The sequence below is a fragment of the Anguilla anguilla genome, chromosome 2 (assembly GCF_013347855.1).
Source record: "Anguilla anguilla isolate fAngAng1 chromosome 2, fAngAng1.pri, whole genome shotgun sequence".
Taxonomy (NCBI): domain Eukaryota; kingdom Metazoa; phylum Chordata; class Actinopteri; order Anguilliformes; family Anguillidae; genus Anguilla; species Anguilla anguilla.
This window is the reverse complement of record NC_049202.1, coordinates 57560222-57586632: the sequence shown is the minus strand read 5'-3', so window position 1 is coordinate 57586632 and position 26411 is coordinate 57560222. Positions and strand designations below refer to the sequence as shown.

Genomic DNA, 26411 nt, shown 5'->3' with positions numbered 1-26411 from the left:
TATTCTGACGTAAGCACCCTCCCCCAGTACACATCAACATGCACACACAAGCGACCGCAGCAAGCATACAGACCACACAGTGAAAGAACACTTCACGCTGTACTTTCCCAGAATCCGCCTGTCATTCTTATGATGTAGAGCTTTGTGGATTCTTATCTTCATTTTCCTTGGATGTCAAGAAATAGTCATTAAAACCTGTCTGATATCGCACACTTTTATGTGTGCAGGTAATGGCCTCACAGTGAAACTCGAGTGAGTTTTGTGTGTGAGTGACAGTGCCCCAGAAGAACACAATTAACATTTATTTATGCATTCATTCTTTTACTTAAGCTGAAAGCTTGATAACTTTGGAAAAAAATATGGCACAGTTATATACGTTAACAAAGTATTAATTAATAACATTGTAAAATTCCCTGGAAACTCTGTAATTATTCATAAATAAGTGTTATTAGGAAGATGGTCAGGATGACCAGATTGAGAAGTCTCTCTCAAAGTTACATGCCCTGTTGAAAGTTTCAGTGGAATTTCTAGAATTTCTGGAGTGTAGTCTTGAAGCCCTGCATATTTTCTAACATATGCATCATATACTGAAGTATTACCCATAATTATATTCTCTTTTCAAATGTGGTAATATTATGTTTCTGGCTACTATCTTCAGTTCATTTTTTTTTGCGGGAATGTAGCTTTGATCCTTTATGAGTGTAAAATATATTCTATTTTAACTGCCAGCAGCAGGGATTAGATCAAGGGATTGTTTAGTCTGTGTCAAAGCTTGCATGCAATGTCTTAATTTAATGCAGAGTAGCCCTTGAGACATTTAATTGGTTCATTTGCTCAGCTGTCTTTGATTGCCTACTTGTTACACACTAAGGACTCTGTTCTAAATCCCTGTGTATGTCTAAAAACGGTTTATTTGATGATACGGGCAGCTTTTGGTTACCTTCATGTTTTTGTTTTGGAACTTTTTAATTCTCAGTGAAGGAGATGCTTTCTTGATTTATCCATGAATGAACAGACACAGAGGTGCGCATTTATCCAAGAATGAACCGATATGGATGCTCTTGGATAATGTAACATTTACATTGATACCTGTCTATCATTTATCTTGGGTTGTATTGCTATTATTGCTCAGCAGTATAGATATCAATGCCCATGAGATATAGGCTATATATGTGACACACTCTTTTACATGCAGCTCATTCTGATATGAGTAATGTACTCCACATGGTGCTTTAGTTATGGTGCTGCCAATCATGAACTTGTCTGTTGGCTTTGCCGGGGATTGACAGATGCTGAATGTGAACTTTACGCCAGGCAACCACGTCATTTGCGGTATCTGCAAGCATTTGGCAGAAGATTTAATGAGACTTAATAATTTCTGTGTGATCCAGCAGGAAGCTCTCTGTGTACCCCTTAGGGTGACCAGTGTACTCATTTTTGCACAGGCTCCATTCAGAAAGTAGTGGGGTTGTAATGTGGGTGTCCAGGTCAATGGTGTGTAGGCCAGGCGATGCTTATGTGCACATTTGACTTGATGAAGTTCCCAGACACTCCAGGGAAATGGATACTGTCCTTTCCTTCCCAAAAACTAAAACCTAGGGCAAATTCAGCTTGGTCTGGGCGACATACCACAGCGATAATTATCTAATGCAATAACGGTCTTCGCCACCATATGGTGTATTACCTTTCTTTTTCTGTTTAATTGTACCTGATGCATTAGTAAACAACCACGCTTCAGAGGCCACGTGTAGTGCTTCTGGAGGAAAAAAAAAACGTAACAACTTTTTTCTGTTAGGTGTTGTTGATAAAACAGCTAATCAGCAGAAAGGTTGTACTGCTTCCTTGTGATCATGTGATTTTTATCAATCACATGGAAGCTACACAGTCTTGCTGCTGATTGGCTGTCTTATGGTCATCCAACAGATAACAGTGGTAAAGCATTTCATGCGGCCTCTGGAGCTTGGTTGTTTACTACCGCCTCAGGTATAAAGAGAAAAAGATGAAAAGAAAGGCAAAATACCACATGGTGGCTGTTGTTGCATTCGATAATTATCATTGCGGTATATTGCCCAGCCCTAAATCCAGCACAGCTCATTGTTCCACCAGAAAGTGAGACATACCTTAAATATAACATTACATTTTTGAACAACAAGCTGAAGCATTGTATTTTCATTACACTGACCTTAACAAGTATAGTTTTAAAATAAAAATCTCCTTGATTTGCACTGAAACACTGACTTCTGACAAAGTAAATGACTTTTTTTAATGGAAATAGAAATACAGTAATACAGGCAAATATTTAGGTTGGTCAATAAGGAATAATTTTCTTATGTCCTTTAACAAATAATTAATGATAAGACAACTCCCCAATCTGCTCAAGTAGCAGATAAACAAAAATATTATTCTTTTTACTTTATAAAAATATTAAATACTTGATTTCATAGGGAGATATCAGTATTCAATAACCAGCTGAGGTAAACTTCACTGAGAACTGAGCTGGAATGGAAACCACTGTACATGCTGGGCTCCCAAAGTAACAGATATGCAGTTATTTCTCACTAGGGTCTGATTTAATTTGCTGAAAATGAATATTATAATTTCAACAACTCTGTTCACTCTGATCTGTGCTCTGTGACTTTTCATCTCCAGATATGTTTATTAGTGAAGCACATGACCTTAAACAGTATGACATTTGTGAAGCAATTTAGGTTATGTACCTTGATCCTTTGTATGCGAGTAGTGTTCAGCCTTGGATTTTCGTTCAGTAAGGGGACCAGCCAAAAATCATGGTTGTGGTAACTTAAAGAACCCTCCTGCAAGTCTTTTTCTTTGCAAATGATAAGACATCATTTTTTTACCCCAACAAATTGCAGCAGACAAATTGCAGTGGAATATAACCTCTTTGCTGGCTTTTGGTGTTTCCCTCAATGTTTAATTGCCCCTAGCCAACCCAATTTAAATGTAAATTTAAATTGAGTTGCCTCTGAGATGCCTCTGATGTTAATTGCCTTTCTTAATGTCAGTGGTCATGTTTTTGATATTGCCCTGTGTATAGCTGGCTTTGCTGCAAATTGCAAAATTAGCTCAGTTATCTGGGCTGAAGTATCGTGCTCAGCAATTAGACTAACACAGCTTATGAGGAATGTTATCGATGTGTTGTTAGCATGGTTATCCTGTTGCCGTGGATCATAGTAGTTCAACAGCAGGGAGAAAATTATAATCAGGAGGGTGAGTCAAATATTTGTTGTATGTTAAGGTATTTAAGAATTTGATTTATGGTGTTATTATATATTATTATTTATTTTTAATCACATAGAGCTAATATTTGATAGCTACCTATGAAGCTAGTGTTAGCTACAATAGTAAATCAGGAATGATTAGAATACTCATGTTATATTGAAACACTTGATGTATATGTACAGTAGAATAGAGAAAACACAATAGATGAGTACAGTAGATCAGATCAATTTTTTGTTTTCACTCCATATGCTTAATTATTAGAATATTTGCCACTTAATTGGATTGCATATTTATGTGCTATAGGGGTGTGTACAGTAGATAAGTTTTAAAAAAAGAATTAAAACGGCTAAACCCTGGCTGTTACAAGCCACTGAGATTATTTGATTTTGCTCCATTAACCTAATTATTAGCAAATTTGCCCCGTAATTGGATGGGACATTTAATTATTTGCTGCTCCAGTGGTTAATGAACTGCCAAGGAAAATTTCTGCCTGATTGACTCTACCTGGTTTTACCTTTCCTGCAGGTGACGTACGGCTCCTTTGACTACACGTCACTGTTGTACCTGTCTGACTACGGCGGAGACTTTGGAGGGGGCCGCTTTGTCTTCATGGACGCGGATGGTAACCGGACTGTGGAACCGCGTGCAGGTGAGAGAGGCTGAACGTGTATGGGATACAAAAAAATAAATGTTAGTCAAACGTACGATGAGTGAACAGTGTCGCGGACACATACAGTGAGCTCCATAATGTTTGGGTAAAATACTTTTTTTTTTCTTGATTTGGCTCTATACTCCACCATTTTAGGTTTGTTGGGGACATGTTAATGTTATTTAAATTAAACACATCTGAATAATCAGGAACACCTGCAAAGCAATTTGACCCAAACATTATGGCATCCTAAAATGGGGTACTATTAAAAAATGCTGTCATTTCTACATGGTGGACCCAGAATGTTTTTGAATGCTCATTGATAAAAGCTGAGAATGTACACTTTAACCACGTGTGAATTGTTTGATGAAACTGTGGAGTGCAGAGCCAAATATGTCTTTGTCTCAAACATTATGGAGCTCACTGTATATTTCACATGCACTGTGTATTCTTCATTATTTGGGTGATTTTCACAAGAATGCAAAAAGCACATGCCACTGTGCAGTGTGTGTACAACTTATTTGTCCACCATTTCCAAATATCGTAATGTGAATCACTTGTAGATGTGAATAAGCTCAGATTTTGTAAGTGCATCCCAATAATGAATTGTGTCCCTGGTTTTTGGGGCGATGTTTGCACTTGATGTCATCTAATGTCATCTTTTTTTGCCAAAAGAGCATTGAGGTTGGAATTAAGACCTGTGCTACCTGTGTTCTGGTTAGTGGATTGCAAGTGCTGAAATTGTGCTGAATATTGTCACCTCCTGCACTTTACACAATTACATAATTCCCAGCACATGCCGATTTTCACTGTGTGCTCATTGACGGAAGATTTTCAGCACTTTTACCAAACACAAGCTGGACTTAAATGGAGCAAAAATGCCAGCTACTCTTATGAAATATTCTCTATTCTTTTGAAAATGTGCACATCCACAATGAGACCTGACAGAGTAAAGGTGGTACAGTTCCCACTCTATTCATTCCAATTCTCGGTTCTGCTTCATCAATTCGATTTTCATGGTGGTGTTATTTCACAGCAGTGCGTGCGATGGGGAGTGAGATTGAGAAAAATAGTTAGAAAGCACATTTAAAGATGTTTGCCTTTTCGGTGCAAAATGTCACGATAAATTCATCTAATTCCCTGAACAAAATAGGCTATTCATATTTATATTTTCCTCCATGACACGTCGTTAAGCAATAACCATGGCTTTCATGTTCTCTTGGCACAAACTCTTCAGGCCCTGCTTTCAACAATTCTAGACATTTTTCATGTTGGTTATGTGGTGAGATATTAGAAATACTTCACTTTTTTTTTTCCTGTGAAATTATTTTTTCTCACCTGACACTTCTTCTCACTTGTAAAGGCATATCTCCAGTGTTCCATTACACAGTTATTTATAAAATATTGCACATGCTTGTGTGGCACAAGTCGTGCAGGAAAGCATGAAATTTGGAAATCTGTTACTGGTGAAACTTTTTAATTGCTGCCATATTGGGGATAGATCAGAGGGAGGGAGGCTGTGTGGGCAAAAACATGACTTTTAAGAGGTGGTGCCTTGCTACTCATCTGACAAACAAACTGACATATTGTAGCAGTTTCATGCTTCCCTACTTAATTGATGTTGATTGGAGATACTTAATGCCAGGTGTCCACCAACTGTTGAGACAGAACAGGCAGACAAGCCTTCCTCTTTGAAGTGATAATAGCTATAATTACCGAGTGAAAACTGCTGTTACTTAATGGTACATGTAGCTAAGAATTGTTAACCCTCTGTAGAACAGACCATATTCTACTGTAGGGGACCTCAACTGTGATCCTGGAATATGCTGAGTTTTGTATTCAAAATCTGCAATCAGCTTAGACTCAAGAAGCCATGTGTTGTGTTAATGGTGTAGTCAGCAGCTTTAATCGATCCGTTCTGAGTAACCAAATAACCAGCATTCCCTGAGGCTTCTCAGAACTAGGCCTGGGGAGCCTTGCTCTGCTGGTTTAGTATGAATTTAATTACAACCGCTAATTTGGATATGCAACCTTATATACATCTTTTAAACCATACAACTTTTTAAAGTGTGTTCTTTCTTAAATAAGTTGCGGTAAAGCAGCTATATTGTAAGGCAAACTCTGAGCGAGGATGAGGAAAATTCAACGTGTGTTGAACACTTTGTAGGATTTGTATTAATTTGTAAAAAACAAAACAAAAAAAAGAACCCTGGAATACCAGGTTTAAGACAGGCCAGAAACCTCTTGGTGTTAATCTTACTAGGCTTCTCTATTTGACAGCCACATGTTTTTATGTTCAAACACTGCTGGATTATCATGGTATACGCATGGTTTAGATCATACATATATTACTTATTGCCTGTAGCAATGTCTGTGTATGTATATACACATGTACGCACACACACACACACACGCAGTAAACACAAATGCATATCCATTTCATGTGTCTTACTGTGTCCTTACTACGTATTAATATATTGCAAACAATGCAGTGTTTTATATTAGTCTTGATGTGGCAGGAAGTAATTGTGTTGTGAGTTTTAACTGCTGGCACTGAAAAAAAGAACAAAAGCAAACAGAAATGGCCACAGTTGGCCAGCACAAAGATGAAAGTATGGAACTGTTTAGGTAATACTCTATTTTCTTTCCCTCTGAATAAACTGCTTATTATGGAGTGCCCCCCATGTGCCAGGGATGAAATGCTTAATTAGGAACTAATTGTAGTGCGTTTTTCATGTGCTCCACTCAGCATCAAAGGGGAAACAGGAATCATCCTTAAAGATAGTCTCTATTATGCACAGTAACTAGGCTGGCCAAGGCTTCTACTACTTGACTTTTATGTCTCAAGTGCAGCTATGCCATGTTGTGTGGAATGTGACTGTATCCACATCTGAACAGATGCATGATATGAATCGTAAGTTAACTTATCAACATTGAAGAGACTCGTCTGCTTTTGCACTAGCAGCCAGAATTCATTAACATCCTTTTCTATTCATTTGGCATTACTGACCTGGAAGCTAATGGCCTTGTGGACTTTGTGGATATTGACTGAGTGTGGCAGTCGTCCTTCACACTGCTTACACCTGAACTAATGAATAGCGTTTGTATGTCCAGCTGCTCTGAGCCACTGTTTCTGTTCCTCCCTAAATAAGAATTATATTTTGCATTTTTCTGGACTAGTGCTTGCGCGCTGTGCGTTCGTTGTAAACAGTGACGGCAAGGGTGCAGTGCAGACTGTGGAAGCAGGGTGCCTGTGTTGGTCTGATGGAAATACAGATTCGGTTCTGTTGCTTTGCAGAGGTAGTTTTTTTAGACGTGCATGAATTGTTGCTGCTATTTCAGGAATAAACAGCATGGGCCTGTGCCAGTTATATATTGTTAAAAAGAAGCTGGTTTGAGAAGTGTTGAGAAGTTCAGAACAATTGTGATATCTTGTCATGACTTGGTACTTCATTATGCGCAAACCCCCTGCCCCCCACCCATCACCACCCTGGAGATTTAACTGGGAACTATGACAGTTCATGACTGTCTTGCAGTTCCAAGTAAAGCACTGCTATCAGGGTTTCAAATAGAATAGATATATGCAATGTCGTGTTAGGCTACCCAACATGCTGTGCTGGAATGAGGTAATTAATGGTCACGGAGATAATTATGGTGATGGGTCTATAATTATAACTGCAATCAGACAAATCGGCATTCTGGTAATGCATAGGGAGGGGTAGCTTCAGACGAAATGAGAAAAGTGTAGAAAGGAAGAGACCGGGGACAGGAGAAGTGGAGGGTTTGAAGTCTGAAGGGCACAGGGAGAGTGAAGAAGGTGACAACATGATCAAAAAAGGGCTGATAAATGTGCAGAAGAGAAGGGAGTGAGAGTGAGAGTTGCAAGTCAAGAGAGCCACTGTGGATGGGAAACAGGGGAGGGCCAGGAGGGAATGGATGTGCAGTTATTACAGAGTGGCTGGGCAGAGAGGTTATTTATGGGTTGCCGAGAGAGAAAATGAACAGTTCAAATCACATTGTTCTTATTATAATTGTGGAGGACATAATCTTTTTTTATATTGGTACCCAGCACTGGATTCAAAGTAAAAAGTAAATCACAGCACTTTAAATAGGTGTTACAATAGTCCCAAAAAATAATACAGTGCAGCCTGGTTTTAAGAATAGCATCTGTCCTGGATGATTTTATTCTTACTAGTGCAATATTAGCATATAGAAGCAGAGTGCATTTTAGGGAATGGAATGAGCAGATATGTATCAAGAAACTGTATTCATAATATCAGTGAATAAAAACCAAGTTGTTACAAACAGTGCTACTTTGTAGTGCAACTTGTTGTTTCATAGTTATATATAATCTTATGCATATAGTGTTGTACAGTGAAACAGTCTCACTCTGTGCGCATTTTTTATGAATGGTTTCTACTGCACAAGACACAATGCAAGGCGGCCTCTGAATTAAATGCACTGGTCACGTAGCCCTGCAGTCCACTCACCTGAAACGTACATTTCAGCCTTAATTGATTTTATTGCTGAAAGTTACATCGCCAACTTTTTCTAAATGTATAGGCAAAAATGTCACTGCTGCTCACAGAAGTTTTCATTGATGTAGGTTTTTGTGAGTTTTGATTTGGTAGCAATTGTATAGCAACTTTCCTCGTTTTTAAATATAGACTTATTGGCAGTTTTAGAAAATTGGCAGTGAAAATGCAGAAGAACGAGTAGTGAGTGGGGCATTTCTTTCGGTTGCATTTCCTGTCAGTTAACAACACCTCCTAGGCATTAGTACCTTCTCAGTTTTCATTCTTGTTTTTGCATGATTTTCGTCCTGTCTGACACATTTTGTCAATGTAGACTGGAATGTTCAGAGCTGCAGTAGCTTTACGTTCATTTTAAGACTATTAAGGCTGACTGTACAATTCAAGCAGGAAATGTTTTTCATTGGCAGAAAGGCATTTCAAACAAAAAATGTGTCCTATTAGCTCTATTGTATTAGATTCTCCATTGTATTACTATAAAATTTTCTGACTGAGGTAAAAATAATTGAGTGCTTCATTATTAGCAGAATAATATTTAAGTAGCATTTAAAATGGATTGATTCCATAATTTTTTTTCTGCGCTACCTCTGGGTCATTCCTACATGCAATTTGCTTCCAGGTGGGTTGCGTTGCCTATATTACAGTTACGTAAATGCAGCACACATGCACAAATATCTTCTTTTTCAGAGGGATTGCAAACCAAAGACTGGTCTTCACATTTCCAGCATGTGTGAATGCATGCATATCTCTAGAGTAAATTTCTGACAGCTATTATAACATATACAGGAGCGGCTCCTTAAAGCAGACTGAATCAGACACATACTCACCAGGCACCAGACTACAGATAAATGGTATAATAGCCTGTGCTCCAACACTTCTCAAGGAAAGCAAATAGAAATTTTGATGATTAACTTGTGTTGAAATCAGCTAGGTAGGATACTTGACTGCAGCCATAATCACTGTAACAAAGAGTCAGATTCTGGGCTCTGTTTTCCAGAATCAATGTTGCATGGCACATGGGAGCAGTCAGTGGTGCGGCAGAGTGCTTGGACGCACTGGCATGGCAAGTGAATTCTGGTATTTTCGTGGCCAGAGGCATGGAGCGTACAGTTCAAAGCACGCCGCGCACCTAGGAGATGACTGGTTTATACTGAATATTTTATCAGTGGGTGTGGTACAGCAGGATTCATTCATAGCCAATCAAATGACTTCTTTTCATTCCCTTTAAGAGCCATGCCAATGCGCAAAAGTACTGCCCATTTCCATAGTCTATGAGTGTAATGGAACACGAGGATAAGGATATACTAATCAGATGGTTCACACAAGACATTCTTTTGCAGGAGGTGCACAGTTGGGTTGCCACTTTTCTCTTTCAAAAATCTAGTTTGAACCAATCTCATAAATAGGAGAAATTCATTCGAATTTGTTTGAATTTTCTTCCATCAGAATTACAATAAAGCATTGCCTAAACGTTTTGTGGCATTCGGTTCGTTGGAACGGATTTGTCTCGGTCACGCCTACCGGTGGAGAGAGCACATGCACCTGGGTTGCGTTAGCTAATCAGCCCAGGTGCATGAAGGTGTGTTCTTCTCCATGGTGTAGGGCCAAGACCAGGAGTACACACTGAGAGAGCGAGTTTGAGTTTTGTTTGTACAAGCTCGGAAGATGAAGAAAGATTCTGGTGACTGAAAAGTTGACCGGCTGAGACTAGCGGTGAGCTGAAAAGTTGTCACTGGGTTTTACTTTCTTTTGTCATTGTTGTTTTAGTTTATTGTTTTCACCCGGAACCTGTGAGGGGGAAGGGTGAAGGCATTCGTTTATTTAATTTCGTGTCTGTGTTGGCTCTATCTCCATGCAACCAATGGTGAACACCCAGAACTGCTGCATCTCCCTTCCAGGGGTGTCACACAGGCGTGTGACATGTTTATTATGGGCCTTTTAAAATTTCCCATGAAACCTGTACTACATACTGTAGCTTAAATATGCTATGCTGTAATTAAGAAATAATGACAACAGTATCTTGAAGTTTTATTAAACAAAATAAAACCAGGGAAGATCACACAATGCCACTGATCATAGTCACAGCAGCAAAATGACTCAGTGTTGCTCAAACAAAAGAAAGAAAACTTACAACAAACTTACAAGTCCATCATTATTTCACAACCATAGCATGGCTTAACTGAACTGAGTGGAATTGGATGAGTTTCTTCATGTTTTAAATACACTTATTTCAATCATTTATCTCCTGGTTCCAAATCAGCATTGGTTTGAGAGTATTGCTTAGAAGGGTATAGAAGATGTAAAAACCTGGTTTCAGCCTCACATAATTAGTAACCAGCCAACAAATGAAGTAAAGTCTTCAAGATTGGCTGAAAAGGGTTTCTTTACTCTTCACTCTTCGCTCTATCGACTTCACTACATAAATAGGTACATTTGTATAGTACAATGGGTAAGGAGCTGGTCTTGTTACCTAAATGTCACATCTTCGATCCCCAAGTGGGACACTTCCATTGTACCCTTGAGCAAGGTACTTAACCTGCATTGCTTCAGTATACATCCAGCTGTGGATGCAATTTAAATGCTGTGTAAGAAATGTGTAAGTTGCTCTGGATAAGAGCGTCTGCTAAATGCCTGTAATATAATGTACATTTAAAACATGACAAAACCACAACTCATCCAATCCTGCAACCTTCCTAATTTGTTGCTGGCTAAAAAAATCCATGCACAGTATGCCCTTTGAACCAACAGTGTTTAGTCCTGTAAATATTGCAGATACTAATGATTTATGCAGTTATTTTTAGTGGTTACAACAGTCTCGCACTTCTGTTACTGTAACTGTCCTGCACATACTTCACAGTTGTAACATTGGACTACGTTAATGTTTGTTTAAATTGTACACAAAGTGTTTGTGATCACGTCAAACTTAATGTGACTTATTGCAGCCGACAAGTATCTGACTCTTTGTGGTGAAATTTCACAGTAAATGTTCAGTAAAAAGTGAAAATTATTACAATTCTGCCGGTTCTCTCCTATTCAAAATATTTTCTTGACCATGAGTGGTAATGTAAGAAGCCCCTCAGATATTCCAAACAGCGCATCGAGTTCACCAACCGTAAGAAACCTCTCCGCAGACCAAACAAAATTATGTGAGGGGCGAAAGGACACGTGTCGTCTCACTCGGTGCTGATGAACCGGGATTAATTTAATGTTATCTTGATTATCTGATTCAAAAATAATGTTTTAACCTTTCCTCTGTGCTAACCCTTATGCATAGACAGAGGAGACTGCTGTCCGCCAGTAGTATGGCTCCTTACGGATCGCTAAGTGTAGCCAGTAAAAATACAATTGTGTATTTTGCTACGACACTAGTGTATAGGCATGTGACTATGGGATGCAGATATCCTGAGTTCTTTGTGCATATTTGGACCTTTAACTGCTAGGTGTGTAGTGTTAAGAGTCAACGAGCAATGCCAGGTCGAAATGAATGCAGTTTATTTTTCAGTGTGTTCAGTAATAATGACAATATTCAATGGTGCAAAATGTGAGTGGTGAAATGGCTATATGCATGTGATGCCTTGAGTAGGAGACTGTGTTGACGAGTCTCCCTGAAACATTACATTTCTCTCCTTAAGGAAAAAACCCCAAGCCATTAAATAAAGGCAATCATGAAAAAATTGTACAACAATGAATCCTGCTTGCACTATATCTGTAAGCATATCACACTGGGTTAACCTTTGTAGCTGAGACACCAACTGGTTCTCCGTGATAATGGCTTTCCAACAATACAAAACATGATTACACTGTATTATGGAGAACCTAAGTTTTACAAAAAAATGCTGATCCATTATGTAAGACGGACCGGAAAATTGCAATGGGCTACACCAAAATTGCAGTCCGTGTCTTGATCTTGACTGACACACCGCCAGCTGTAAAATGGAGCCCTCTGTTTTGAATTATGCAATTTATTAAATTTATTACATGAGTCACGCACCTGCATCACAAAGGGCTCACGTGCAATATGGTCTTATGCACACTTAGCGAGGTTTCATTGACAAATGATTTTGGTGGTTTCTGCTTAAACACTATTTCTACGTTCATGTTAATTCCAAGTTGTTGTCTGTGGCTGGCCTAGTCTTTGCCTGCATTGCAACAATGGACTGATTTTTCCTTTTTTAGCTGTGCGCTCAATACACTCTCTCAACTGCCCTTTAGGCATTATATATTTTAGATTGTTGGTTGGAATGGTCACATTTTGACTGAGCTTTGCGCATAGTCTGCTGAAACCTTCTGTAGTATTTTACATCCTAATGAATATAAATCTGTAAGTGTTCCTGTTTTACAGGAATATTCATTTTGAGTGGCTTTCATCAATGAATTTTTAAAATTATTGTTATAGCACACTTTCAAGAGGAGGTTTAATTTAATGTAAAATCAAACATTATATTCAAGAATTTACCTAAATTGACCAGTTTTAGCTGAGAGGGATGTTTTATCTAATTTAAGACACATAGGCAACATATAGAATGAAATGCTATGACATTAATTGCTGGTTGATCAAATTAACATTTTATTTGATGAAAGTTAATCCCCTTAAAAAATTCAAATCACATTTATTTAATCTGTGGAACCATGTTTTGAATACATACATATTTATGTTACTGGGAATAAATATAATTGCTAATTTTAAGTTTGCATTTAATCATTACCATTGGATACATACTCCTACTTCTACTCCCACTTATACATTTTTGCTAGCTGTCAGAATAAAGCCATGTGTGTCAGATTATAGTGTGCTGCTGTGGTTAAACTGAATCATTTGGTTTTGGAACAGAGCTGAGTGGTGTTACTTGTCAGACTGGCATTGTGGGTACTGTACTTTTGGCCATTTGAGATGTTTCTGTGCTTCTCTGTCTGTTTCATAGCTCCGAGCTGCCTTTTGGCCCAGTTTCCATTCCCTTCATCCCTGAATTTCTCTTTTTGTTTGTTTCTCTCCTCTGTACAGTATCTGACCCAAATCCTTTCTTGTCCTCCAGGTCGAGTGTCTTTCTTCTCGTCTGGATCAGAGAACCTCCACCGCGTTGAAAAAGTTGGGTGGGGCACACGCTTTGCCATCACTGTTTCCTTCACGTGCGACCCAGCCCATGCCATCGCTGACCCAGCCCTGCCATAGGTGTGCTATCGGTCGCACTGTCCCCTGCTGGCTGGGAGGACTCCTGGAACACAGACACATAAAATGGGGAGAAAAGGGATGGTATACTGATTAATGTTAATGTGCGGCTCTAATGCTGATCCTGCATTTTTGTCCATTTTCATTTAAAGAAAATATTTTGAGTTCCAAAGAAATGGTCTGTGCATGACTCTATTCACATTTAATTTTTCGCTGGCCTCTTGCACACTTTTCCTGACTTGAAGAACTTCTGAGACGGGCACATCCTCACTTGAGATGCGCAGTCGCTTAGCTCAATGGATGGTCAATACTGATTTGCACTCGATATAATTCAGTTTGCTCACCCTGACCTATGCCCATAGATGGAAAATGTGAATTTGCCAAGAGTTCCCATTCCATCCCCTTTTCCTGTATAATCATCATTCACATTATTCAGTTCTTCAGGGCATGGATGACTTGAATTATAAACTAGTTGGCAATCTATAAAATTGTTTTGTTACTATATCTCAGTTGCTAAAGTCCGCAAATGAAGATGCACGTTCTATGAAACTGAACCAGACACAAACTTACACAGACATATTTTTTCTTGATTTGACTCTGCACACCACAATTTCAGATTTGTAATCACACAGTTCACATGTGGTTAATTAAGCTTTTATATGGGGTATTTTTCTGTATTTTGGTTTCACCATGCAGAAATTACTTCTTATACATACCTCCCACTCCCTCCAATTTAGCAAAAAGCCATGCCCATACTCAGCAGCTATATATAAATGGTTAATTCTGCATTGGTAAACGTATGTTGACATGGTGGTGGGCAAGGCAAAAACCACAGCCAAGCTGAAAGTGTAAGTGCTAACAGTAAACAGACATGGCGCTCTTAGGGGCCGGCTTACATACGGGTTCCCATAGCTGTGTCTGTTAGCATGTATGCCATTTTAAATCTTAATTTACACGGAAAGCTGAATCTGACCCTGAGTTAGAAAAATTAAAAAACTAAAAATGAAAAGCTGCATTAATTCTGCTTAAATCCTCTTATATATTTATCACAGAGGTAAACATTTTTAAATCTGGGACAGTATGAAATTGGAAAGCAAGGCACTGCTGCTTATTTTATTTGGGCTTTTTAATACCCATGAGATTACCTTGATTCTGTTACACAGTAATGGGACTCCTTAAGCTGATAGGAAGGAAATGAAGAAGGAATGCGAGAATGTAGGCTCAGGTTGTTACATTTTAATTTTTCTATTTGCTTATTGAAAGTGACTACCGATATCATAAAACTATGGTTAAACCAAACGGACCTGGAAGAACACAGTTATGTGTAAAGCATCCTCAGTATAAATTCTTAAATAAATTCACAACTTCTGCCGAGTCTTGACAGACTTCTGTGCCATATTTTCGTTACATGGTGACTGGCCTGCTGCTCTGAAGTGCATCTCTGATGCTGTTGCGGTTTCACCATGCTAACGGTTCTTCTGGGTGATTTAATGATGTGACCCAGAGAAAAGCTGCCTCAACGTGGTGCGGCAGCAACAATCATATGACGGACCTTACAGAGAGCATGCTTTGAGTCTGAAACTTTCCGACTGCATCATCCCTTAATGGTACTCATCCATGTGTAGGGCTACCGTGGGAGATTGGATTAAGTCGATGTTCAGCGTATCTTTGTGAAATTGTTCTTTTTTTCACAAGCACAGTTTGGCTAGTTCAGCGTCAAAATGTGGTTTGACAGGGGAAACTGACACCTTTATTTTGTGAATCAAAGTTAAGGGTGAATGTTGATTGAATCTATGGTATTGTGATCTAATGTACAATTGTGGCTGCCTCTCTGCATCTGGCATCCTAATCAACCCTAAGGCTGATTGACAGCATAATCCCTAGTATTTCTTACTCGCTTGGATTTCCCAGGTAATCACTGCAAATAGGAATTGAGTTCTCTGTTGGCCTGGCTAGTGAATTATGATTATTTGCTTCTAACACAATAAACCCTTAATTAAATTTTTTCAATTCACATTCATTTTGATCAATTGCTATTAATTGAAATTAATGTGAGGTTCAAATAATACATTCTTAAATGTATATGTATGAGTTAAAGCATTGCTTGGCAGCTAAATTCAGACAGTAATTGATTCTAATTCTCAAAATTGTTGCACTTTGAAATAGATTCTGAGTAACAAACGAGCTCCATTCCTTAGGAGTGAATATCTCTGAGATTCTGCTGTTGGTCCAAGCGCTTTATTGTGCTTTGAAAAAAAATTCAGGAAAATATTTTAATGATTTCAAAACAGCATTTGCTTAGTATTCCCTACTGTATATAACACATTAGGATTACTGTACCAACATTAGGATTACTGTAAAAACAAGTGCGTATCATTTTTTGCAGCTCTTTGTCAGTAATTCACTTGTCACCCCTCCCCCCCTCCCCCACCCCCAGGCATGTCAGTCACTGTAATTTTGTGGTGACCATTATGGCTGAATGGTTAAGAGAATGCGTACAATTATTGCACCAAACAGCAAATGTAACAATTTGAATTTGTTATTTTGTTGGGCAGATCTGGTGGCCAAATAAGGTATATTACAGTTTAGAGCTAGAACTTGTGGGAGAAAGTAGGTTTTCTGCTTTGTTTATAAGCTATATGAACAAAGCTGGCTGGTATTAGTTTGCTCAACGTACTCTATACTTGCTTATCTTATGTGACTTATGTCATGGCTTCTGAAATAGGTTATTTTTCACAATGGAAAAATGTCATAAAAACCATTTTCTAACAGAATCTTGTGACAATATGGTATAAAGGCTACATTTCAATAATTTTGACTGATTTATTGTTTTAGGTTGTTAAATGAAATTATATTTTTATAATGAGATGCTGTTTTTACTTTTGAAAAAGTCAATGTCAAACATGAAACCTGAAATAATGAATAAACCTGAAATATTCTATAAAAATATGAATGCCATTCACATTTATTTCCCTGTATTCCTATACTTCATAGTATTATTTTATGACAAAATCTGTGTTTTGACTGGGATTTGCGTGCATGTGTACACAAGTACGCAGACAACTTTGATATTCAATGATAGCAGCTGTATGTAGCTCATGAATATGCAGACACATCTGTCCAAGACACCCCTCTGTACCCAAACAAACTCATCCCAGCATGACTCTGAAAACTGACAGGGTGAAATGTGGGGGAGAAACACCCAATGCTGAATAGGAGATTACACTAATAAGGGGGTGGGGAGGGAGCTTGTGAGGTAAGGACAGCTGTCAGTGAACAAAAATCGAAGTAGTCATTTGGGGGTGGTAATCCTTTTAGCTCTTGTAAGTGTTTTGGCTATGTCCTAATCTTATTACTTGGCTCTGTGTTTGTACCTCAATCAGTCTGGGTCTGTAAGGAGCAGAATTTAGGACACTGTGTCCCCAGTGAGCTATGTCATGCTAGTACCTCTAGGCGTAGATGCTTTGACTGAAAGACAACTTGATTTCTGGAAATGGAAAAAGGCTATACAGTAAATGTATGGTAATGAGTAAAAATCATGCGCCATGCTGCTACCCACTCCAAATCTATCCATTTTTCACACTTTAATGTGCAAGAAAACTAAATTATTTAGACAGATGAAGGTGAAATATTGTTTCCGTAAGTGTTAAACTTTTATTATATGAAACAATCTAGGGAATAAATCCATTTTCTGATGAAGAATTAGTTGTGGATGGATGGATTTACTGCAACGTTATATTAAGGAAATTAAGCATATGTTGTTTTCACAACGTGTAGGTTTTCACTCCAAGTACACCTCATTCAACAGCTAGAGATTTTGTTGAACTGCTTAATAGTGTAATTAGGTGTGCCAAATAAGAATTGAAATGAAAATGAACAGGGTATGAGTGTGTGTGTGAGCCCTGCGATAGATTGGCAGCCTGTCCAGGGTGTATTCCTGCCTCTCACCCACTGCATGCTGGGATAGGCTCCAGTACCCCCTGCGACCCTGCTCAGGATAAGCAGGTGTGGATAATGGATGGATGGGTGAATGGATGAAAACATACAGTATGGTACATCTCCAGATCAATGCAATGTTACTATTTCATAAGAGCATGGGAGATTTATTGGCTAAATGCAAAAGCCATTAAAAAATGCTAAAGCAAGCACAGGCTCGGAGCAAAAAGAAATGTGTCTGGGGTCAGTGTCCAAAATACAACCTGGAGGACTTATGTTACTGAAGCTGCTTTGAAATTGCCTGAAGCATATTTCCTTGCTTAAAACCATGAACCCCTGAATGCCATATACCAAGCAGTGAAAAGCCAGCGGGTTGTCTGAAACTTCAGAAAAGAAAGAATCTAATATATCATTCATCACGCACAAAAATGGCCTGAGCTAGTGAAAACAAACTAAAAATGAAATAATACCAAAATTCCAGAAAGTGAATTATCCCTTTGGTGCTCATCTTTTTGCAGCAAAGCTTGTTATCGACATGTTTGCATATTCTAATTTGGGCTTGATAATGCCTTTGGTTGACTGATCACTTGGTAACTATATGGATTGTATCTTTGAGGTTGTACTGTTGCTGCACAACATACTGAGATTCATCAGGTGTCATCTCATCATGTTTCAGGCTCTGACCACAGAGGCCAGACCTCAGACTTTGATTAGAGATTGGAACTGCCATGCCAAAATGATGTTTCTTCTCCAGAAGTAGTTAACTTACATTAAGGAAACTTACGTTATGCAGACATAACTCACAGAGGCTTCACTTGTCCAGGTTTGTTAGCTCAGCCATTTCCCAAAGCTTTAACTGAATGTCTCCTTATTGACAATTAGGTTATTAGTTTATAGCATCCTGACTCAACACTGAGAGGCACTCGACACATTATCAGCTGTTTCTGGTTGATCCAATTGATGTTGGAAAATTGCATGACAGTTAATTAACCCATTATCTGAAGACTCAGATCAGACGGTTTAATCATTTTGAAGCTTTAAATGTCCTTTTGATTAATTAGCCTTCAGAAAATTGACCCAGTCTTGCAGCTGATAGTGTCACATCAAGATTGGTGATTTTTGTACATGTATTGTGTGGTGTTGGTTACTTCTCAGCACTGGAACCTGATGAGCAAATCTAAGCTGATAGAATTTGAGGAATTTTTCCAATTTACATCTCTGGAAACTCTAAGCTTGCTCTCATATGGTCTGGCAGGCAAATGGACTGCAATGCTTTGTCTTAAATTAACGTAAAATCAATATAATTCTGAACCTTCATTTCCCAACGCTAATTTGAAAAGATTCAAGAATCTGACGGTTTCTCATACTGTGTCTAATATAAAAATACCAAAACACTCTCTCATAACTGGTTATCCCCTTAAGATAACTTCAAAGGCTAAAAGGGCAAAGGTCCGAGGAAAAGTGCTGAAACTGACATGGACGCCAGGCTGTAGAATAAATAAAGCATAAGCTGATTAAATATTTGGATTTTTTCCTTTGAGTAATTTATTTTTATATTCCACATAGTTAGAATGAAAATAGACCTGAAAACTAAAATAAGCAATCAACATTTCATTAAACAGACACTACCCAGTAGTGATTTCCTTTCCTTTCAGTTTCATTTCTGTAGTATATTGTAGGCTCTTGACATCAGTGTACATGTATGATCTTAAATGGAGACAAGTTGTGTTTGACTACCCATCTACATGTACTAGAAATGGGTTGCTACTGAAAAACTTGCATATAATTATTTGTGAAGGTAAAATACAATTGCTTCCCTGCAACAACACAACAGCTATGGTTTACTGTCAGTCAGTTTGACTTGGGTTGTTCTTTAGATGCAAATGAATGATTATGATAATGTCCTGAGTACACATATAATTAGAAAAATAATTACTGTAGAAGAACTGTCAAATTCGATATGACTAAATACGAGAGCTGTGATTATAGGCAATAGGTACGCATTGCAGTGTGCCAGATGTGACCAGTGTTCCAATGGTTTCACTTTCATAATTGAATTATATGACATTGATGAGTTTGACAATTTACTATGAGATTGAGATGTTGCAAAATGTCATAGTTTCCAGATGGTGGACACGCAACTGCTGCAAAGAAAATCAGGAAAGTTTATCATTACTCACAGAGAAATTTCCACTCTTAATGTTGATTGATGCATAAACTATACAGTACCTTTGACTTATCCCCTGATTAGTTTACAGAAGTGCTCATAGATAAATCATCACAAACATAAAACAGATATTTGTTTTAAAGTTATTGTATGTACAAAAAAAAAAAAACAAAAACAAAAAACACCCACCACTGTTTTCCTAACCTTGTCCTGTGTCATAAAATTCATTAATCTCTGACACTCTCAGATTTTCACCTTTATTATTTTAACCTATAGGGAAGAAAAACCCAGTCAGGTATTGCCATTGCCTCAAGGTTAATTCACTAGTTTTCCTCAGTGCTGGAAGTCTTTGCGGTCAGAAAAAATACATGAGAAATCCTCCATTAATTATCCGGAAAAACGTATGTTAATTGTGGGCTGTAAGGTACAATGAAATGAGGGTGGTGGGTAGACTTAAAGAGGTAATGGCAGGAAGTGTTCAACACCACCAAATGTGCTTCAGTTCCTATTTCCATCGCAAAGAAACCCACTAATGTCATCACCAATTACCTGCTCCACATGCTAAGCAGTTATGTTTAGCTTTTCTGACACCAAGGAAATTGTACTGGTCACTTGATTGACAACTGTAACGTTTGCCATGAGGAAAATGTGAGACTCATTTTAATTTACAAATGTATTTGTGTAGTTTGGCTCAGAAAAAAAAAATCATGGTCTAAAATTTCGGTAGACACATTTTCTGGAGGAAGTATAAAGCTGGGAAAGGCTTAACAGTGTCTTCTGAATTATACATAGAACTGTGAAATACATCATGTCATTTTGAATGTAGAATCGTGTCCTTGCCATCCTTAGATACATTTGATATTGTGAAATATGTTCAGCAACATGTTCTATAGTACTTCATCAGAAGTGAATAGATAGATCCAGTCTGCAATGCTGATGTATAGCTTATATGAAGTCTCATTATCCTCCATAATACACCTCTCTGCACATTTTCCTATGTCAGGGTTGGGTAACTCCCATATAGAAAATGAATATATGATTCAGGCTGTTTTGAGTGTTTTGTGTGTTTCACAGCAATATTGCACAACAAATATAAAGGCATCCCTTTCCATGATGTAAGGTTGCACAAAGCAATCTTTTTTATTTATTTATTTTTTTACATTTTTCACATGCAAAATTAAAATATTCATTAATACCAAGGGAAATGTATGAATAATTATATTTGATCTAATTGAATGTCTTGCTTACATTTGAACGGATTCATTTATTTTAAATGAGCAATGTCAATTTCATATAGTCTAACTATTAACATACAATTAAATTAGAAAAATTGACATTGATAATTAAAAATAAATGAATCAGATCAAATTTAAGCAAGGTTGTTCAATTCAACCACAAGCTATTTAATCAGAAACACTACCTATCAACGTAATTAGCAGCATCTGTAAATAGTTGATTCAAAAATGCAGTTGATTGAAACTTGATGCTGAAAAGAATCACAAGAACTATATCATACATTTCCGTTATGTTCGCAGCTAAGAAAATGTTTGCATCAATGATCAGTAATCAGGTAATATGGATTATGTAATGAGATTGCACAAATGAAGTATCTGCAACCAACCAATGAAAGTTTTTTTACAATAGGCAGAATCTGATAGCAGTCATTATTCTAAAAATTAAAAAAATTCATTTTGGATTACTTGTAGTCAGTACTGGATTACATTTTTCAAGTAATCTGCCAAAGATGGTCAGTAATATAGTGTTAAATATAATGTCATACACAAAAAGAGAAGAATGCTTTTTTGTAATTAAGATGGTTTAAAAAAGTATTACATTTAAGAGCTTCATAAATTTCAAGAGTGGATGCTTTATATAATATTTATATAATAATATTTAATTTGCCTCTCTGATCCATTATATCATATCCATTATATTGAGATAATCACAAATGTTTTATCAAAGGAAAAAAGGGTTACATTACCACACACTTCACACACTTGATATCACCCTTTCAGTTTTCTGACTGGTTCAAAATTGGACTCCAGGTATTTGTAATTCTGACAACATGCTTTCCACAAATGAATCTTGCATATTTAGATATCAATACCTGGATACTTAGCTAGTGCTAGTGCATTGCCAGTCTCAGAATGCAGTGTGAACTTGCATTATTGAATTCAAGTATTTGGTTTATCACATATCAAACCTAGTTTTAAAGACAAAGTGGCAACACGTGGTTACATTTGATGAGTTTTAGGCCTTTTGTTAAGAGACATCACCCGCGACAAATAAGGGAGCTAAGATTAGGTAACGATGCTACCATCCCTAGACTTTTGAGGGCCCTTGGCAAAAAATAATTTGGGGGCCCCTCCAAAACAGTGGCACCTCCTGATTCTTCTGCAATCAAAAGAAGGCAAAAAAGTGGGGCCCTGGGCAAGAAGGGCCCTAGGTGCAGTGCCTGATCTGCCTAGTGGGAGGGACAGTTCTTTAATGATGTCACACTGTGTGAGTACGACATAAGTAGATACGCTCACTTTCACTATTTTTATCCACAACTCTGTAAAAGTAAGAAAAAGAGGTTACATTAAGTACTGATGTTAGACTGCTGGACTAAGTGTACCTTCTTATGATCATCAGAGTGTCCTTTTTTTGGTCACTTCAGCTGGTGGGTTATTATCTGAAGGTGTTCTTTTAATAGATTTTTCAGCCATTTTGAATGTGTTGGCCTATGCAACCACAACTAGTCTTGTTCATCAAAACTTCCAACCACCGGTGCTTCTCTTCTGCAGTCTTCTTCTTCTTTGGATGTTAGCATAGATCCTGGGGGAGGGTCTCTGATTTTACGTGCATGCACTTCCGCATTGGTCATGCAATTTTCTGTGTGTGTCATCAAATTTTATTATGTGGTGGGAATGTCGCACCCGACATCACCATTAGAAAGCAGCATATAGGGGAAAAGTTTTACAAATGCAAACACATTGACTGCTACAAAAATGCCATTCTGGGAAGGTATCAAATATGTTATTTTTATATGAAAAGATTTAATATGAAAAAATTGACACTTTAATTTAAAGTATTTATTTGACCCTCCAAGGCCTGTGCAATTTTATAATGTTGATTTGTTTATGCCAATGTTTCAGTTTATTGTGTTAAATTTGCCCTTGAACTGTAAACTAATTTTTGTTGCAATGACTTCCTTATTATGAACTAGCAAGACACTGGTCATTTGAGCTAGCGGTGGCTTTAATTATGGGAATGACTTTACCCTGATGTTATTTAGTTTACTGCAATTTCCCTCCACTGAAATGTTTATGACCCAATAATAACAGATATTAAAAGAGAAAGGAATATTTCACTCCTGGTGTAATTTGAGTAGACAATTGATTAATAAAAAATGAAATTGTAAGTCTTTAAGCTGGCTAAATTTCTGTCCAATGGGGAGAAATTAACTGTATATCTTGCAAACACAAGGCCCTCCAGACTACTCTCTAAATCCAAGTGAACACCACCTCTGTAACCCTGATGCACTCTAATCCATGATTATTCCAAGACTAATGAACTTGAAACCATGTGAATTTGCCAGTGGAGCTCAGAGGACAGAAAGATGGTGTTAATTCAGTGGTCTTGTCCTTGATTATGCACTGAAGCAAAATAGTTGCTTAAAACGTTTATGTTAAACATCCTAATGTGAAATCAGCAAGACTTTTGTTCTTAGCTGTGTAATCCAAAGCAAGTCTATGAGAAATCAGGACTGTTTACTAGTTCAGAAGCATTGTTAGTTTCAATACTGAGACGTTACTTACCACAGAATTATAGATGGATTCTCTACTTTAACTCTTTATATACAGACACGTAACACAGATATTTGTGTGCACTTGCTGAAGGACAAATGTCAAGTCTATTGGTACAGTTTGCATTAAATAGTTTCACTCTGGAAAGACAAACGTATTTCAGTCAAGGTCTATAAGTGAAAATCATAAAATGGCCACCTTCAGTTGATGTATGTGCTGCAGGGGTTTCTGTTAGTATGCATTTGTTTTAACCTCTGTGGTTGGACATGCTAATGCAATTATGAAAAAACAGATCTGACGTGGATATCCCAGAAAAAGCATATTGACTGTTGTTAATACATTTAACACACATGGTTATGATTTAGTATGGGCTAAGAGACAACTTAGGAACCATGTTAATATATGCTTGGAGCAAGTCCAAAAGGGGTGTAGAAGCAGTATTCATACAAATTAATTATTTTACACAAGCAGTCATTATGTTCAAGTGTCAGTGAGTTATTGCCTCGGTGCTGTAGACAGGGGAGCAGATGGTGAACTGGAATGAGACTGATATGAAAAGGAATAGAATAGATTAATGAAAATTAGGTTCTCAGTGAAGAAATCATTCACTTGACACCTGAGTGGCAAATAAAATATGATTATTACACATGGCCCACCCCTGCTGTGAGGAAAACGTATAATATTGTGCACACAGTGACAAAATCTAATTCTGTGTGAGATCTGAGCTATTTTGAAACACAAGAGCCACAGAATATTGTGGAATAAACCAGAAACTAAATGTATTTTCTGAATACTGAAAAAATATCGTTTTTTGGATCTGATGTAATGTGTATCACTGCAGTGTTTCAGTTGTTTATATGTTTTATGTGCATCTATTTTGTACAGTTATCTTCTACAGTTGCTATCTGTCTGTTTTACTTTATTTATAAATTGCACAAAAGTTCAATATTATTTATTAATAATGCTGGATGATTACTGAAGTAATCTAGGGCCTGTAACTCGCAAAGGGGTAAAACTGGCATGCACAAATCAGGAACTTAACTAGCAACTGAAATAGACCTAGTGTGGCTAATGATCTGACAGTGTCACCTCAGAGGGCCCATGGACAACTGGAAATTAAACAGGATATGTGCGTTTAACACACAGTTTAAAACGTTGGAGTCATATTGAGACATGTTTTGGGTAAACGTTAAAAACCGTAGATTGTGCTGTCAGAAATTTGCTCAAATGCAGCAATTATCCCTGGATAGTTCCTGGATGTTGCTAATCAAGTTACTATATCACACCTGGTGCATATGCAGTCTAAGTTGTTTGGAATAAATGCACCGCTAATAATTTATGTATCCACTCTTCTTTGCCTACTGTAAAACTATACAGCGATATGCTATACAGTGCACCTAGTTAAACTCGCTTAAGTTTTGAGTTACGAAGTCAAGGACGGCGGGAACATATCTTACCGAACCGACTCCATCCAGCAGTCTCGCTTTTGACGGATCACAGGGGCCCCTTAAGTGGTCCCATTACCAACGTCTCGGAGTTGAAGTCGAACTGGTTACTGGAGGAGGCTGACTTTCCTAACGAGTACAAACTGGGGGGACGCTTTTTAAAAGATGACGTGTAGCGGTAGAAACTCCGGTGGCGATTTTTAAGGTACTCCCTGTAGTTTTTCGTGAGCAGCGTGTAAAGAAAAGGGTTGATACAGCTGTTGCTGTACGTGAGACAGGCCACCAGGTAGTTAATGCAGGTATGGGTGTGAGAGGCCAGACTCAGGGGTTTGTGATACAGGGGAAGAAGCTGCCAAATCCAGAAGGGAAGAAAGCACGCCCAGAACACCAGCACGATGGTGAATATCATGATAAGTACTTTCTGCTTTGGAGAGCGCTTATTCCCTTTGTTGGTGGCCGAATTCCTCTGAGACTCTAGGTAAGTGCGGGCTAATTTAGTGTACAGGTACCCAATTATTATCCCAGGCGCCATAATACTTGTGCTGAAAAGGATACTCAGGTAAATCTTATACGCCTCAGTGCCCCAGGTGGGCGCACACATCCTTTTCACGCCGCCGTCCGACTGTTTGGTGGTCTGGTTGACCATAGTCATCATAGGAATAGTAAGAACCAATGACAGCATCCAAACGCCTCCGGCCATGGCTTTGCGGTAGCTTTTGGAGCGCTTAACGGTATCCAAAGGCTTTGTAACTGCTAGGTAGCGCTCCGTACACATTACCGTTAGTGTAAAGATGCTCGCGTGCATGGTCAGCAGGTCGAGACTCAGCAGAATACGGCAGCCCACGTCTCCGAAGTACCAGTCCTTGAGGAAATAGGTGCATACCACGAATGGGATAGTGGAGAGGTAAAGCAGATCTGCCAGCGCAAGGTTAATGATAGAGATGTACATGGAAGTAGCGAACCGGATAGAATGACACATCACCACCAGCGTATATACATTCCCGGACACTCCAACTATGTACACTAGCGACAGCAATGTCCCAAAAGTCGATGTGATTACAAGCTCGTCCACGGAACCGGAGCTGCTGTTGAGAGGAGGACTGACGTTGAAGTTTCCGGACCTGTTATGATTCATTGCCCCTTCGACGTTTTGCGTCTTTAATATTGTTTTAGCTAACTTTTCAAAGGAGCTACTTGTCTCGTTTACCAGACCAATATTTGTTGGTGGCGAAGATAGTCTGTAGTGTAGAATCTCCGCAGCTTCTGACGTCAGACACCCAACTCTCCCTCACATGGATCACCTCCAAAATAACCAAAGTAATCGTAACGAAAATTAATTTACTAAGCGTGCATTTTGTAGTTTTGATTCCATGGTGTATCCAGATGATGCTTATTATTTTCACGAAAAGAACATAATAATATGGCTTCAAAGATGAACCTGGCTTGTCAAACGAAGTGATTGGTGTGTGTGTGTGTGTGTGTATGTG

At 38.2% G+C, this 26411-nt stretch overlaps 2 protein-coding genes across 3 annotated transcripts in view; one reads left to right on the top strand and one right to left on the bottom strand.

Annotated features, from left to right (window-relative positions):
• uts2r2 (urotensin-2 receptor 2) overlaps positions 1 to 16535 on the top strand; it is a 26058-nt gene extending 9523 nt beyond the window's left edge. For both annotated transcript variants that reach the window (XM_035405974.1, XM_035405975.1), the window contains 2 exons: positions 3766 to 3889; positions 13455 to 16535. In XM_035405974.1, coding sequence (XP_035261865.1) covers positions 3766 to 3889; positions 13455 to 13591 — 261 coding nt within the window. In that variant the 3' untranslated portion in view covers positions 13592 to 16535. The remainder of the gene's footprint in view (positions 1 to 3765; positions 3890 to 13454) is intronic.
• On the bottom strand, positions 10437 to 26411 carry LOC118221168 (urotensin-2 receptor). The gene is made up of 2 exons (XM_035405973.1): positions 24937 to 26411; positions 10437 to 13634 (listed from the first exon to the last, which is right to left on the bottom strand). The coding sequence occupies exon 1, from the start codon at positions 26057 to 26059 to the stop codon at positions 24974 to 24976; it is 1086 nt and encodes a 361-aa protein (XP_035261864.1). The 5' UTR covers positions 26060 to 26411; the 3' UTR covers positions 10437 to 13634; positions 24937 to 24973.

Excerpts from the sequence above, each read along its gene's own strand:
- LOC118221168 (XM_035405973.1), bottom strand. The coding sequence starts at position 26,059 with ATGAATCATAACAGGTCCGGAAACTTCAACGTCAGTCCTCCTCTCAAC.